This window comes from Rhinoraja longicauda, chromosome 28 (assembly GCF_053455715.1).
Source record: "Rhinoraja longicauda isolate Sanriku21f chromosome 28, sRhiLon1.1, whole genome shotgun sequence".
Classification (NCBI taxonomy): domain Eukaryota; kingdom Metazoa; phylum Chordata; class Chondrichthyes; order Rajiformes; family Arhynchobatidae; genus Rhinoraja; species Rhinoraja longicauda.
In genome coordinates this window covers 29,393,827-29,409,238 of record NC_135980.1, presented here as the reverse complement: position 1 = coordinate 29,409,238, position 15,412 = coordinate 29,393,827, and the positions used below count along the sequence as shown (strand labels likewise).

The 15,412-nt window shown below is 47.3% G+C and overlaps 1 protein-coding gene across 1 annotated transcript in view; it reads right to left on the bottom strand.

Moving 5' to 3' along the window:
* Window positions 1-15,188, bottom strand: part of LOC144607264 (excitatory amino acid transporter 1-like) — an 80,131-nt gene extending 64,943 nt beyond the window's left edge. Inside the window, exon 1 of the mRNA XM_078423985.1 lies at window positions 15,105-15,188. Coding sequence (XP_078280111.1) covers window positions 15,105-15,184 — 80 coding nt within the window. The 5' untranslated portion in view covers window positions 15,185-15,188. The remainder of the gene's footprint in view (window positions 1-15,104) is intronic.
* Between the last annotated feature and the right edge of the window lie 224 nt (window positions 15,189-15,412).

Genomic DNA, 15,412 nt, shown 5'->3' with positions numbered 1-15,412 from the left:
GTGGGGAGTAGAGACCTTGCTGTGGGTGGGTGGGGAGTAGAGACCTTGCTGTGGGTGGGGAGTAGAGACCTTGCTGTGGGTGGGTGGGGAGTAGAGACCTTGCTGTGGGTGGGGAGTAGAGACCTTGCTGTGGGTGGGTGGGTGGGGAGTAGAGACCTTGCTGTGGGTGGGTGGGGAGTAGAGACCTTGCTGTGGGTGGGGAGTAGAGACCTTGCTGTGGGTGGGTGGGGAGTAGAGACCTTGCTGTGGGTGGGGAGTAGAGACCTTGCTGTGGGTGGGTGGGGAGTAGAGACCTTGCTGTGGGTGGGTGGGGAGTAGAGACCTTGCTGTGGGTGGGGAGTAGAGACCTTGCTGTGGGTGGGTGGGGAGTAGAGACCTTGCTGTGGGTGGGGAGTAGAGACCTTGCTGTGGGTGGGTGGGTGGGGAGTAGAGACCTTGCTGTGGGTGGGTGGGGAGTAGAGACCTTGCTGTGGGTGGGGAGTAGAGACCTTGCTGTGGGTGGGTGGGGAGTAGAGACTTTGCTGTGGGTGGGGAGTAGAGACCTTGCTGTGGGTGGGTGGGTGGGGAGTAGAGACCTTGCTGTGGGTGGGTGGGGAGTAGAGACCTTGCTGTGGGTGGGTGGGGAGTAGAGACCTTGCTGTGGGTGGGGAGTAGAGACCTTGCTGTGGGTGGGTGGGGAGTAGAGACCTTGCTGTGGGTGGGGAGTAGAGACCTTGCTGTGGGTGGGTGGGGAGTAGAGACCTTGCTGTGGGTGGGGAGTAGAGACCTTGCTGTGGGTGGGTGGGTGGGGAGTAGAGACCTTGCTGTGGGTGGGTGGGGAGTAGAGACCTTGCTGTGGGTGGGGAGTAGAGACCTTGCTGTGGGTGGGTGGGGAGTAGAGACCTTGCTGTGGGTGGGGAGTAGAGACCTTGCTGTGGGTGGGTGGGTGGGGAGTAGAGACCTTGCTGTGGGTGGGTGGGGAGTAGAGACCTTGCTGTGGGTGGGTGGGGAGTAGAGAACTTGCTGTGGGTGGGTGGGGAGTAGAGACCTTGCTGTGGGTGGGTGGGGAGTAGAGACCTTGCGGTGGGTGGGTGGGGAAAGTGGGACATTCACGTTTAAGTGCATGGCGTGAGCAGGGATGTCTTTCTCCTCTCCATGGGCAAACGCCATATTCCAGCTCAAGGTAAGGGTGACGTTTGTTTTACCTTGAACACAACACATAAGTGCTGGGGCAATTCAGTGGGAAGTTGGGAAGGAATTCCCTCCAAAGATGCTGCCTAAACCACATAGTTCGTCCAGCACTTTTAAGCGCAACTCAAAATTTCCAACATCTGCAGTTCCCTGTGTTTGTCTCTCTCTTTGTTTTTCTTTTAACCTTGGCTGTACTTAGGCAGGAGAGTGCGGAGGATGTAAGATAAATTGCATCTTGTTCTCATTGGAGGCCCGAACACTTGTATGTACAGAACAATTAAAAAATAATAATTTGGCATCTCCTGCCTACTCTACAATTCAATGATAGATCAGCCATGATATTATCTCTTTACAACTCGCCCTCACTAACCCTATATCGTTTCATTTGCTCCAAGTTAAATTTTGCAAGTGCTGAATTCTGTTCACGAACTTAAAATGTAGTGGCCAGTTGGAGTCACAAGAGACTGTGGGTGATGTAATTTAGAGAGAAAAAAACAGACTATTGTATGAATTCAGCATCCGTGGCACCTCATCAGGACTGATTGGCTAGTTTTTATGTGCTGCATGTGTTCTTTGCAGAAATTATGTATTTGCATTCTTGGACACCTGTTCATATATACATTTGTAACATTGGGCCATTTTTCAAAATTATTTCTGTTGGGATTGAGCAATGTTCTGAGATTTGGTTTGTTTAAAAAAGTACTGATTAAAACTGATGAAAATGCTCCCTTGAGACACCACCTGATAATTGCCACACTTTGGGAGGGTTTTGTGGTGTTAGATTAAACCTTTATAACAATACTAAAAGTATAAACAATAATAAGTGTAATCCTTTTTTTCATTCTACCCCCTCCCTTGTTACCACCTATCCTTGTACTTAACTCTTTTCTATATTCCTTAAATTCATTACTTTTAACAAAAATCTTAATTTTCACTGACTAAACAACTGACAAAACCTCCGTTCACAAGGCAGACAACTGCACATTTCCACTGTCATAAAGAGAAATGTGCTTACTGACATCATCCACAGACAGATAAAACGCTATCAAAAGATACGTCCAATATTCTTTGCTCTTCCATGACAGAGCAGATAGCTTCTCTTTGTTAGTTCTTCAATCAGTTTTAATGCTGAATATAGATAATATCTAAAGTTTCAGGAATACAGGCCTAGCCGACACAACTATCCACTATAGTCCCAAATCATCGTTGCTAATTAGCATTTTATGCCACTCCAAGGTCATATTTCCTTCCTGGTTTATTTACCGGCACTGAACAGAATAATCTAGAAGAGAGTGCACGCATTAATTTTAGAGTTGTATCCTTGATGTTATGGCAAAAATCCATTTGACCTTTTTATATATTTTGCCTTTCCACAAAGGGTTCTTCAGTTAGATTCTTGCTCGTCCATAGTTCTTGTCTTCTTGGAAAAAAAATCTGTGGTGTTTAATTAGAATCCAAAATGGATGACTCCACATTCAATGCTGAACTCCATTGTCATCGTTTTCATCACTCCCAATTTGTTAATGCCGTTTCTCAATTTTCTGTTTCTATCTATACTATTTTACTGCACGAGGGTATTGATCTGAAAAGTCACCTATCCATATTCTCTTGAGATGCTTGACTCACTGGGTTACTTCAGCATTTAAAAAAAATCTTTCTTTGGTAAATCAGCATTTGCAGTTACTTGTTATTACACTATTTACTGTTAGCAATGTCATTAAAAGGTTTTACTGGTTTGGGAACTATCCAAGTCTGCAAGAAATTGCAGTGAGGTGGGGATATAGCCCAGTCCGTCACGCAAACCAGGCTTTCCGCCTCTGACTCCATGTGCACTTCACGCAACCTCGGAAAAGCAGCCAACGTAATCAGAGACTTGTATCACCCTATATAGACAATAGACAATAGACAATAGGTGCAGGAGTAGGCCATTCAGCCCTTCGAGCCAGCACTGCCATTCAATGCGATCATGGCTGATCACTCTCAATCAGTACCCCGTTCCTGCCTTCTCCCCATACCCCCTCACTCCGCTATCCTTAAGAGCTCTATCCAGCTCTCTCTTGAAAGCATCCAACGAACTGGCCTCCACTGCCTTCTGAGGCAGAGAATTCCACACCTTCACCACTCTCTGACTGAAAAAGTTCTTCCTCATCTCCGTTCTAAATGGCCTACCCCTTATTCTTAAACTGTGGCCCCTTGTTCTGGACTCCCCCAACATTGGGAACATGTTTCCTGCCTCTAATGTGTCCAATCCCCTAATTATCTTATATGTTTCAATAAGATCCCCCCTCATCCTTCTAAATTCCAGTGTATACAAGCCCAATCGCTCCAGCCTTTCAACATACGACAGTCCCGCCATTCCGGGAATTAACCTAGTCATTCCTTCTTCTCCCTGCTCTTTTTGGGCAGATCCCCATCTGTTATCAGGATTCTGAATAGTCCTTCCATAAGCTAGGGCACTGTCCGATTCACCTCTACTACTTGCGCTGCCCCCCCCCCCCCCCCCCCCCCCAACAATTCATGCAGATATATATAAATATATTGGTATGTATGTATATTTCTCTGAGAGACAAGTGGACCTGCAGCCAAAACTGTCAACCACAGCGCCACAATTTCAGCGCCACCTTAATCACCACAGTCCTGGCGACTATTTATAACAAGTTTTATTTACATTGGTCGTATATTCTTTAAGTTAGAGACATTTTAAAGTTAAGACTTTCATTTCTAAACACATTTTTTTTAACGTGCTGTGCGTCTGACGTCACCAGAGAGTCATGCACGGCCTCTCCTCACTCGCACCAACAAGATGGACGCGCGTAACACCAGACTTAAGAACAGTTTCTACCATCAGGCCATCAGGCTTCTGAACTCATAAACACATTTCAAATCATATATGTTGATTATTTTTAATATTGTCTTTTTTTATCTTACTAAGGTCTTTTTAATCTTATTTATCCTTGGAATATTACTGCTGAGGTGACCCGTTGTCTTGTCAAATACATTTCATTGTACCGTCGACCTTGTACCAACCTACATATGACAAATAAAATTAAAATTAAATTAAATTAAAATTAAATTAAATTAATATATATATATACCCATATTAAATATCATTATGTATTATATATTACATATCTCCCGTCCTTTTTTGTTGTTTATTTTATGGGTTTCACAGAATACTACGTTCACATATTCTGTTGTGCTGCTGCGTTTGAATTTCATTGTTGTGTTTCGGGACATATGGCAATAAAACACTCTTGACCCTTGATGCCTTTTTTGGTTCTGCACTTTGTCTCTGGTAAGTATCTTTGTGTTTGTTGTTTCATGGTCACCTGTACTTAGGCCGCCATTGGTGGAGCGGGGGCATGTGTCCGCTGGCTGGGTGAGGTCACGTGGGGGTGCGGGGCGGTGACGTCACACTTTGTCCCTTATTTGGGAGTGAGGAAGTTGGCAACCCAACTACTAATACGGGACAAGGGTGGTCCCATACCGGACAAACTAACGTAGCCTAAAATACGGGATGGCCCGGCTAAAACGGGACAGTTGGCAAGCCTACTGTCACAGCCACAGTTTAAGAATAAGGGGTAGGCCATTTAGAACAGAGATGAGGAAAAACATATTTTCATCCAGAGAGTTGTGAATCTGTGGAATTCTCTGCCTCAGAAGGTAGTGGAGGCCGATTCTCTGGATGCTTTCAAGAGAAAGTTAGATAGAGCTCTTCAAGATAGAGGAGTCAAGGGATATGGGGAGAAGGCAGGGACGGGCTACTGATTGTGGATGATCAGCCATGATCACGGGGAATGGCGGTGCTGGCTCAAAGGGCTGAATGGCCTCCTCCTGCACCTATTGTCTATTGTCTATTGTCTACCCTGTACTCCCTCAGGGAGCTCCAGATGGAGGCAAGATTCGATGACAGATGCGAGCTGCGCCAACATGCGAGCTGCTCGAATGCAGTTTTATAACAGTTAAACGCTGTAATGTTCCCTGTTTCACCCGTATTTGTTACAGTTTTAATTTTGCAGGTGAGAGAAAGGAGAAGCCTGTGAACATGTCAGAGGCTGGTAAGGTGAACTGCTGGTGAGAGCCCCATCACCATGGCTGAAGAATAGATCGACTCAGACACAGAGAATCGCGTTTCAGCCCATTGTGATACGGGTTTGATTCGACTTCACATTTGTTCAAGAGATGGCCACCTCCACAGCTAAATGAGACCAAAGTGAATCAATTGAAAATTGATCTGCATTGAGGCCGCATAGTTTGATATCTCCGAGCGTTTTGTGAGCTACCGGGCTTACAATGGGCATTGTGCTGCTGTGGAAAAAAGCAACAAACCCATCAGGAGCCTCTCTGCATGTTCTTACTCTGAAGAAAGATACAACCCCATTAGCAGCCCTGGTAGCATGAACTGGGATAATGAGTGAGGGGGGGGGGGGGGAGGGGGAGATTGAGTAGTTACCCGCTCAACCTAAGGATTAAAGTTGAACTGAACTGAACGTAGGTTCACCAGGTTAATTCCCCGGATGGCAGGACTGACGTATGATGAAAGAATGGGTTGACTGGGCTTGTATCCCATGTTATCGAAACATATAAGATATATTAAGGGGTTGGACACGTTAGAGGCAGGAAACATGTTCCCAATGTTGGGGGAGTCCAGAACCAGGGGCCACAGTTTAAGAATAAGGGGTAGGCCATTTAGAACGAAGATGAGGAAAAACGTTTTCAATCAGAGAGTTGTAAATCTGTGGAATTCACTGCCTCAGAAAGCAGTGGAGGCCAATTCTCTGAATGCATTCAAGAGAGAGCTGGATAGAGCTCTTAAGGATAGTGGAGTCAGGGGGTATGGGGAGAAGGCAGGAACGGGGTGCTGATTGAGAATGATCAGCCATGATCACATTGAATGGTGGTGCTGGATCGAAGGGCCGAATGGCCTACTCCTGCACCTATTGTCTATTGTCTATTGTATCCGCTGGAATTTAGAAGGATGAGAGGGGATCTTTTGGAAACATATAAAATTCTTAAGGGATTGGACAGGCTAGATGCAGGAAAAATGTTCCCGATGTTGGGGGAGTCCAGAACCAGGGGTCACACAGTTTAAGAATAAGGGGTCGGCCATTTAGGACTGAGATGAGAAAAAACCTTTTTACCCAGAGAGTTGTGAATCTGTGGAATTCTCTGCCACAGAAGGCAATGGAGGCCAATTCACTGGATGTTTTCAAGAGAGAGATAGATTTAGCTCTTGGGGCGAACGGAATCGAGGGATATGGGGAGAAAGCAGGAACGGGGTACTGATTTTGGATGATCATGTTGAATGGCGATGCTGACTCAAAGGGCCGAATGGCCTACTCCTGCACCTATTTTCTATGTTTCTGTGACAACGATTTCCAAAACCTGGGCATCTGCTGTAAAATGTCACAGGAGCAGCAGACCTCTCCGCTCATTAATTCATTATTAATGGGAGGCCTGAGGTGCCTTGGCTCACAACAGGCAGCGATGTAAATGAAGTGGACGTCTCTGCATTACCTTCACAGGAGCAAACAATCTGATAGAACCACAAGCTTTCATTTCCGCACGTCTTAAATAAAAGACGTATGGGGGTATGGGGAGAAGGCAGGAACGGGGTACTGATTGAGAATGATGAGCCATGATCACATTGAATGGCGGTGCGTACAGGCTCGAAGGGCCGAATGGCCTACTCCTGCACCTATTGTCTATTGTCTAAAATAAAATCTGTAATTAGAAATCGGCACTTTTTCCCCCCAGCTACAGTATTAGACAATGTGTGCAAGGCAAGAGCTACTATCTACCCCTTTGGTGACCCTCGGACTATCATTGATCGCACTTTGCTGGCTTTACCTTGCACTAAACGTTATTCCCTTATCATGTATCGACACACTATCAATTGATCGATTGTAATCATGTATTGTCTTTGCTGGCTGGTTAGCACACAACAAAAGCTGTTCACTGTACCTTGGCACACGTGACAATAAACTAGGCTGAACTGAATTGAACAAACAGTTGTATGCTTTTAGTTTAGTTTAGAGATACAGCGTGGAAACAGGCCCTTCGGCCCACCAGATCCGCTCCGACCAGTGATCCCCGCTTAGTAACACTATCCTACACACACTAGGGACAATCTTTACATTTACCAAATTAACCTACAAACCTGCACGTCTTTGGAGTGTGGGAGGAAACCGTAGATCTCGGAGAAAACCCATGCTGGTCACGGGGAGAACGTACAAACTCCGTACAGACAGCGCCCGTAGTCAGGATGGAACCCGGGTCTCTGGCGCTGCATTCGCTGTAAGGCGGCAACTCTACCGCTGCGCCACAGTGCCGTTTTTTTTGTCAAAAGGTGAAGTGAGAAAAGTTTATAATTAGGAGTGGAGAATTCAATGATACAATATTAGTATTTCATCTTGCGGGCCGTTTTGTACTCTGCCACTTTGCCTCCTCTTCAAACTGCCCTGTCTTCTTCTTTTGTCTGGGGTGTCTATTCTTTCCTCTACACAGCAATGGAGATGTTTTCTAGTTGTTTTTTCTCTGTTGACTCTGTTTTAGGTTGTAAACTTGGTGTTGTATAACCATTTTTATACTTGCTACCCTTTGTAGTAATCTATACTCCCTCAGTGAGGGCTAGATTGAGGCATGATTGGTGATGAATGCTGACATTCCAGTAAGTTGATTGTAATGCTCCGATTCACTGTTTAGTCCCTGATTTGTGGTGGTGTTTCACCTGTATTTGTGAACTGTTTTGATTTTGCTGGCGAGAGCAGAGAGAATCCTGCAAACATGTCAGAATCTAGGATGCAAATTACTGGTGAGAACTTCATCAAGGCGCTTTGAAAGAATGGGTTGACTCAGACACATGAAGAATCATGTTACTCCTCTTTGTGATACTCCGCGGGTTCAACTCTTCTCGTTTGTGGAGAGTCGGGCACCCCGGGAACTGAACAAGACTAAAGGGAATCAATTGAAATTGATCCGCATTGAAAGAGCCGAGTTTGATATTTCCGAGTCATTGTGGCAGATGAAGGTACAATACTCCATTGTGTTACCCATGAAGAAAGCCACAAACAAACCCATTACAAGCCTCTTTACATTCTGTTACCGTGAAAGTAGAAACAATCCCATTAGCAGCCTGGCAACATGACCATGGATAATGAATGGGAATCATGTAGGGTCCATGCTCTCTCTGGGGATTCAAGTTGAACTGAATGACCAGGGGTTTCTAAATCTAAGAGTTATCTATGAAATGTCACAGGAGTGACGGACAACGCCTTGAACGAACTAGTTATTAATTATGTGCAGGAAAGAACTGCAGGTGCTGGTTTAAATCGAAGGTAGACACAAAAATGCTGGAGTAACTCAGCGGGGCAGGCAGCATCTCTGGAGAGAAGGAATAGGTGACGTTTCGGGTCGAGACCCTTCTTCTTTGCCACAGAAGGCTGTGGAGGCCAATTCACTGGATATTTTTAAGGCAGAGATAGATACATTCTTTATTTGTACAGGTGTCAGGGGTTATGGGGAGAAGGCAGGAGAATGGGGTTAGGAGGGTGAGATCGATCAGCCATGATTGAATGACGGTGTAGACTTGATGGGCCGAATGGCCTAAATCTACTCCTATTCCTTTTAACCGTATGACCTTATGAACAATGAGACATTACTACCACATGGAGGTCTGGGGTGCCATGAATCCTTTTGCTCCAACATGGGGCAGTGTGAATGAAGTGGGTGTTCCTGGGCCTCGTTCAAAGAAGCTAATCTTGTCAACAACAGAAACTCCGGTTTCCCGATCTGAAGTAAAATCAATAATTGGAAATCCACGCCAGAAGGTGGAGGAGTGAGAGTTGGAAACGCAGCCTCTCAAAAGTGCTCCCTGCATCATTCCAAGATGGCGCCCAAGCCAGGCCACTCTGTGTGTGCTGGTCACAGAAGTGGATCTGCCACCAGGCCTTACAACCGCTCCACTCTTTTAAACCTCTATTCCGACAGCGGAATATCTTACTTCAACTATCAGACCTTACTGGACATTATCTTGCACTAAACGTTATTTAGTCAATGTTAATCCTTTCATCATGTATTTGTACACTGTGGACGGCTCGATTGTAATCATGCATTGTCTTTCTGCTGACTGGTGAGCATGCGACAAGAGCTTTTCACTGTACCTCAGTACATCTTCTTCTTCTTACATCTTCATCTTAGGCCCCCTCGGTCATGGCTGACCATGGGTGATGCATCCTAGTTGGCTGCTTGCTCCACACCTCGGCTACAGCAGCGTCGCTTGTGGCTGAAGAGACCAATGCGGGAGTGACAGTCTCTGTCGCAAAGGTCACATTTGTGTGTGGTCTCTGGCCTGTTGAAGTTACTGCGCTCCTTTCTGCGTGCCCGCTTGTCTGCCTCTGCGTTCATCAGTTTCTCTTCCCCCGTTTTAAGATGTTGGTTCAGGGTACCTCTCCACCTCGTGCGGTCAGCTGCAAGGCTCTCCCAGGTCTCCACATTGATGTCGAGCGCCTTCAAATCTCTACGGTACATGTGGCAGTAAACTAAACTCAACTCAAACGCTTTCAATAAGATCGTGGCGGATCTTTTGCCCACGGGCTATTTTCTCGCGCTGACCAATATCCATTGATTTCCTGAAGGAGATGAGGAGATGAGGAGATCTGGTGGAAGGGACATTGAAGAGGTGGGAGAACCGTGTACAAGGCCCTGGTGAGACCACATCTGAAGTATTGTGTGCAGTTTTGGTCTCCTAATTTGAGGAAGGACATCCTTGCTATTGAGGCAGTGCAGCGGAGGTTCACCAGGTTAATCCCGGGACTGTCTTATGAGGAAAGATTGGAAAGACTGGGCTTGTATTCACTGGAGTTTAGAAGGATGAGAGGGGATCTTATAGAGACGTACAAAACTGTAAAAGGACTGGACAAGCTAGATGCAGGAAAAATGTTCCCAATGTTGGAGGAGTCCAGAACCAGGAGCCACAATCTAAGAATAAAGGGGAGGCCATTTAAAATTGAGGTGAGAAAAAACTTTTTCACCCAGAGAGTTGTGAATTTGTGGAATTTTCTGCCACAGAGGGCAGTGGAGGCCAATTCACTGGATGAATTTAAAAGAGAGTTAGATAGAGCTCTAGGGGCTAGTGGAATCAAGGGATATGGGGGGAAGGCAGGCACAGGTTACTGATTGTGGATGATCAGCCATGATCACAGTGAATGGCGGTGCTGGCTCGAAGGGCCTAATGGCCTCCTCCTGCACCTATTTTCTATGTTTCTGCGTTTCTATGGTTGGAGATGAGAAGAGTCGAGAAGGGACAAAGGATGAGTGGGGACATAGTTGAAGAAGGGAGCAAGGAGTGCCTGAGCCCACCAATGTGGATGTGTGAACTCAAATGCTCAGACGGTTTCTTATGTTCATGTCTATGAATGTATGTACAGTCTGAAGAAGGGTCTTGACCCGAAGCGTCACCCATCCCTTCTCTCCAGCGATGCCCGCCCATCCCGTCTGAGTTACTCCAGCACTTTGGGTCTATCTTCGGTTTAAACGAGCATCTGCAGTTCCTTCCTACACTTGTGCTAATGTCCATGTGGTGGAGTTTGATCTTCAGTCATCATTGACCTCCTTGCGGCTGGACCGAAGCTTACTCTGGCAAACCCATGAGGCAGAATACAGAATACAGAATACAGAGCTTTATTTGTCATTCGGTACCGAGGTACCGAACGAAATTACGTTACCAGCAGTCACACAAAAAAAAGAAACACAAGACACATAACCCCAACACAAACATCCATCACAGTGACTCCAAACACCCCCTCACTGTGATGGAGGCAACAAAACTTCCGCTCTCTTCCCCACGCCCAAGTCCCCACGACCGAGCCGCACCGGGCGCTGAAACATCCCGCGGCCGCGCCGGGCGATGTTAGGTCCCGCGCCCGAACCGCGCCGGGCGATGGAAGGCCCCGCGGCCGAGCCGCACCAGCGATGTTAGGTCCCGCGGCCGAGCCGCGCCGGGCGATGGAAGGCCCCGCGGCCGAGCTGCACCTGGCGCTGAACCGTCCTGCGGCCGTACCGGGCGATGGAAGGCCTCGCGGCCGAGCCGCACTGGGCACTGTTAAGTCCAGCGGCCGAGCCGCACCGGCCGATGGAAGGCCTCGCGGGCGATGGAAGGCCCCGCGTTAATTTTTTTTGTTTAGCGCAAACGGAGATACGACTCGGAAAGGGTCGCATCTCTGTTGAGGAAGAGATTTTTTTAAAGGTTTCCCCCACCCCCCACCACCCCCCACATGTACACAGCTAAAGATAGTCTATTTCATACATCTAACACTAACAAATAGACAAAGAAAGAAGAAAGACAAACAAACTGCCGGCAGCTGATGTGCGATGGGTATGCCTTCGCACGGTGGCGCAGCGGTAGAGTTGCTGCATTACAGCGAATGCAGTGCCGGAGACCCGGGTTCGATCCCGACCACGGGTGCTGTCTGCACTGAGTTTGTACGTTCTCCCTGTGACCTGCGTGGGTTTTTCTCCGAAATCTTCGGTTTCCTCCCACACTCCAAAGACGTGCAGGTTTGTAGGTTAATTGGCTTGGTATAAATGTAAAACTTGTCCCTAGTGTGTGTAAGATAGTGTTAATGTGCGGGGATCGCTGGTCGACACGGACCCGGTGGGCCGAAAGGGTCTGTTTCCGTGCTGTATCTCTAAACTAAATCCCATGGTTAAAGGTTAAATAGTGGCAATTTGCATGCTTCAAAATGTAGTTTGGGATGTGAGGCATCAGGACCTTCAGCGACATACCTGAATACCACATCAACATCACCGCCAGGTCCTGAGACCCATTCCTTTTCTCCAGAGATGCTGTCTGACCCTCTGAGTTACTCCATCTTTTTGTGTCTATCTTCAGTGTAAACCAGCATCTGCAGTTCTTTCCTGCACCTATTCCTTTACTCCAGAGATGCTGTCTGACCCACTCCATAAGTTCATAAGATGTAGAAGCAGAATAAGGCTATTCGGCCCATCGTGTCTATTCCACCGTTCAACCATGGCTGATCTATCTTCCCCGCCTAACCCCATTCTCCTGCCTTCTCCCCGTAATCCTTAACACCCGCTCTCATCAAGAATCTATCTATCTCTGCCTTAAAAATATCCACTGACTTGGCCTCCACAGCCCTCCATGGCAATGGTTTCCGCTGAGTTACTTCAGCATTGTGTGTCTATCTTCGGTTTAATCCAATATCTGCTGTTCCTTCCTACACATCCAGACACTTTGGCATTGATATTGTCACATTGACACACAGAAGCCATGAATAAATGACAGTGCAGACCCGATGGGCCAAATGGCCTAATTCTGCTCCTATGACTTGTGAACTTATGACCAGCTCAAAGGATAAGTACAGTTTAGTTTAGTTGACTGCCAGGTGTACTAAAGTACGGTGAAAAGCTTTTGTTGCGTGCTCACCAGTCAGCGGAAAGACAATACATGATTACAATCGAGCCATTTGCAGTGTACAGATACGTGATAAGGGAATAACGTTTAGTGCAAGGTGAAACCAGTAAAGTCCGATCAAAGATAGTCCGAGGGTCTCCAATGAGGTAGATAGTAGTTCAGCACTGCTTTCTGGTAGCGATAGGATGATTCAGTTGCCTGATAACAGCCGGGAAGAAACTGCATGATAATGGCAGACCTGTTCAAAGACATTAACACTCACACATGTAGACTCACACACTGAAGACTAGGGTTGCTAACTATCCCGTATTAGCCGGGACATCCCGTATATTGGGCTAAATTGGATTGTCCTGTACTGGACCGCCCTTTTCCCGTATTAGGCCCGGGGAGCGCTGTAGGCCCGGACGCTGTAGGCCCGGACAGAGTAGGCCCGGACAGTGTAGGCCCGGACAGTGTAGGCCCGGACAGTGGAGGTCCGGACACTGTAGGTCCGGTCAGTGTAGGTCCGGTCAGTGTAGGTCCGGACACTGTAGGTCCGGTGGCCCGGGCGCTGCCTAACGGGGGTTGCGTAGCAACCCGCGTCCCGGCCCGGGCGGCTGCCATTGGTGGAGCGAGAGCAGGTGACCGCTGGCTGGGTGAGGTCGCGTGGGGCGCGGGGCGGTGACGTCACCTTGTCCCTTATTTGAGAGTGAGAAAGTTGGCAACCCTACTGAAGCCTGCCAACATGTACCCATGTGGGCATGCTCAGACACAGATGGCCTTGCCACCTCCTCAAACGCTCCAATCTACCTTGACTTCTTTTCACCCTGAATCGCCTCTATCTTGTTCAGTGTCTCCCCCTATCCTCCCTCCACCCCCCCCACTCTCCACCCCTTACTCCCCATCTTCATGTTAGGCCTCAGCCCCTTCTTTTTTCTTCCACAAACTCCTCTTTCTTCCAATTTCCTCGAATCCTTTGGTCTTCACTCTCCTCATCTTCCCTCCAAACTCGCTGCTCCCCCACTACCCCCCCCTCCCAACCACGACAAACCCCTCCCCATCTTCACTCTCCAGCGCTGAGAAAAGTCTCAGGAAAAACCGTTCACAATGGATTGAATCTCAGATAGACACAAAATGCTGGAGTAACACAGCGGGACAGGCAGCAGCTCTGGAATGAAGAAATCTCTGGAGAGAAGGAATGGGCGACGTTTCGGGTCGAGACCCTTCTTCAGATTCTTCAGAATCTCAGGTAAGTTTTCATACAGTCAGTAATTATACCCCACATCCTCACTACGTCTGGACAAATCCACCTCCATCAACGCATAATGGATGCTCCAACACTCAACACACTGTTGGCAGCACACCAGAAGACCTGACTTTAATGACCTCAGGCAGTGTCGAGTGAGCATCACAGACTTAGCAAAGGTGTTATAGTAGGCCTGGAAGGTATCCCTAGCACACCAATGACATTGACTCCATCTACACCTCACGCTGTCTCGGCAAGGCCAGCAGCATAATCAAGGACCAGTCTCACCCTGGTCACTCCATCTTCTCCCCTCTCCCATCAGGCAAGAGGTACAGAAGTGTGGTTACGTACACCTCCAGATTCAGGGACAGTTTCTTCCCAGCTGTTATCAGGCAACTGTTACCATCCCACCACAACCAGAGAGCAGTGCTGAACTACTATCTACCTCTTTGGTGACCCTCGGACTGTCCTTGATCGGACTTTACCGGCTTTACCTTGCACTGAACGTTATTCCCTTATCATGTATCTGTACACTGTAAATGGCTCGATTGTAATCGTGTGTTGTCTTTTCTGCTGACTGGAAGCCACGCAACAAGAAAGCTTTTCACTGCACCTCGCTCGGTACATGTGACAATAAACTAAACTGATCTGAACATTGGACAGCATGCACGACTGGGCCAGAAGAGACGTGTCTCAGTCTTCTTCCAGCACTGTCAGGTCCTGCACTGACACAATTGAATTAAAATACTTGAATATTGTTCAAAGAAAGTGGGGGTTTTTTCGCAATAAAATGAAACCCCAGCAGCATTTCAGGCAGCATCTCTGGATTTTAACCAGCATCTGTAGTTCTTTTCCTATATCCTTCTCTCCAGCGATGCTGCCTAACCCGCTGAGTTACTCCAGCATTTTGTGTCTGCCTCTGATTTTAACCAGCATCTACAGGTTTTTTTTTCCTACACCAGCAGCATTTCCTTCTCTTTGGAGAGGCGTAAAGTTGTTAATTGCCAATGGCTTATCAGAGATAGGTTCACTGTGGAATTAATTTGCTTTACATCAATGGGAAAGAGTGATGTTTCCGCAAAGTTGGTCACTTTTGCTGTTTGGTTTTGACGTAACTGATTTGCTGCAGTTGAAGTCGTTACGCGGAGTTAAGGTGCCGGAGTCTCCAGGTGCTGTGAGTTGAGTGAATCACAAGAGGCACAAACGCAAAGCGATTCATCCACTCAGCCGCTCATTCACAGTCACGATACACAGAGTTCACAAAGTTACACTTACGGATCTGGGCTCTGCCCCTCAGCCGAGCTTTCCAAACTCCTCGGAAATATGACACTGTGCCGGTCCACACAGGCGTTCATTATGCAACACACAACATCAGAGGATGGGTCAGCTGAAAGGAGAGAGGGTGGAACATAAGCCCTTCAGCATTCCCTTTCTGTCAGGCTACTCAAAGCAAAACTTTGACGAAGGTAAGCATCGGGTTTGATCAGATAGAGGGAGGTCAGCGACTTGGCAGCAATCCCGAACGTAATTGAAAAAATGTCCCATGTGTTTCTTTTTTACACACACTGCCACGTCTCACACAG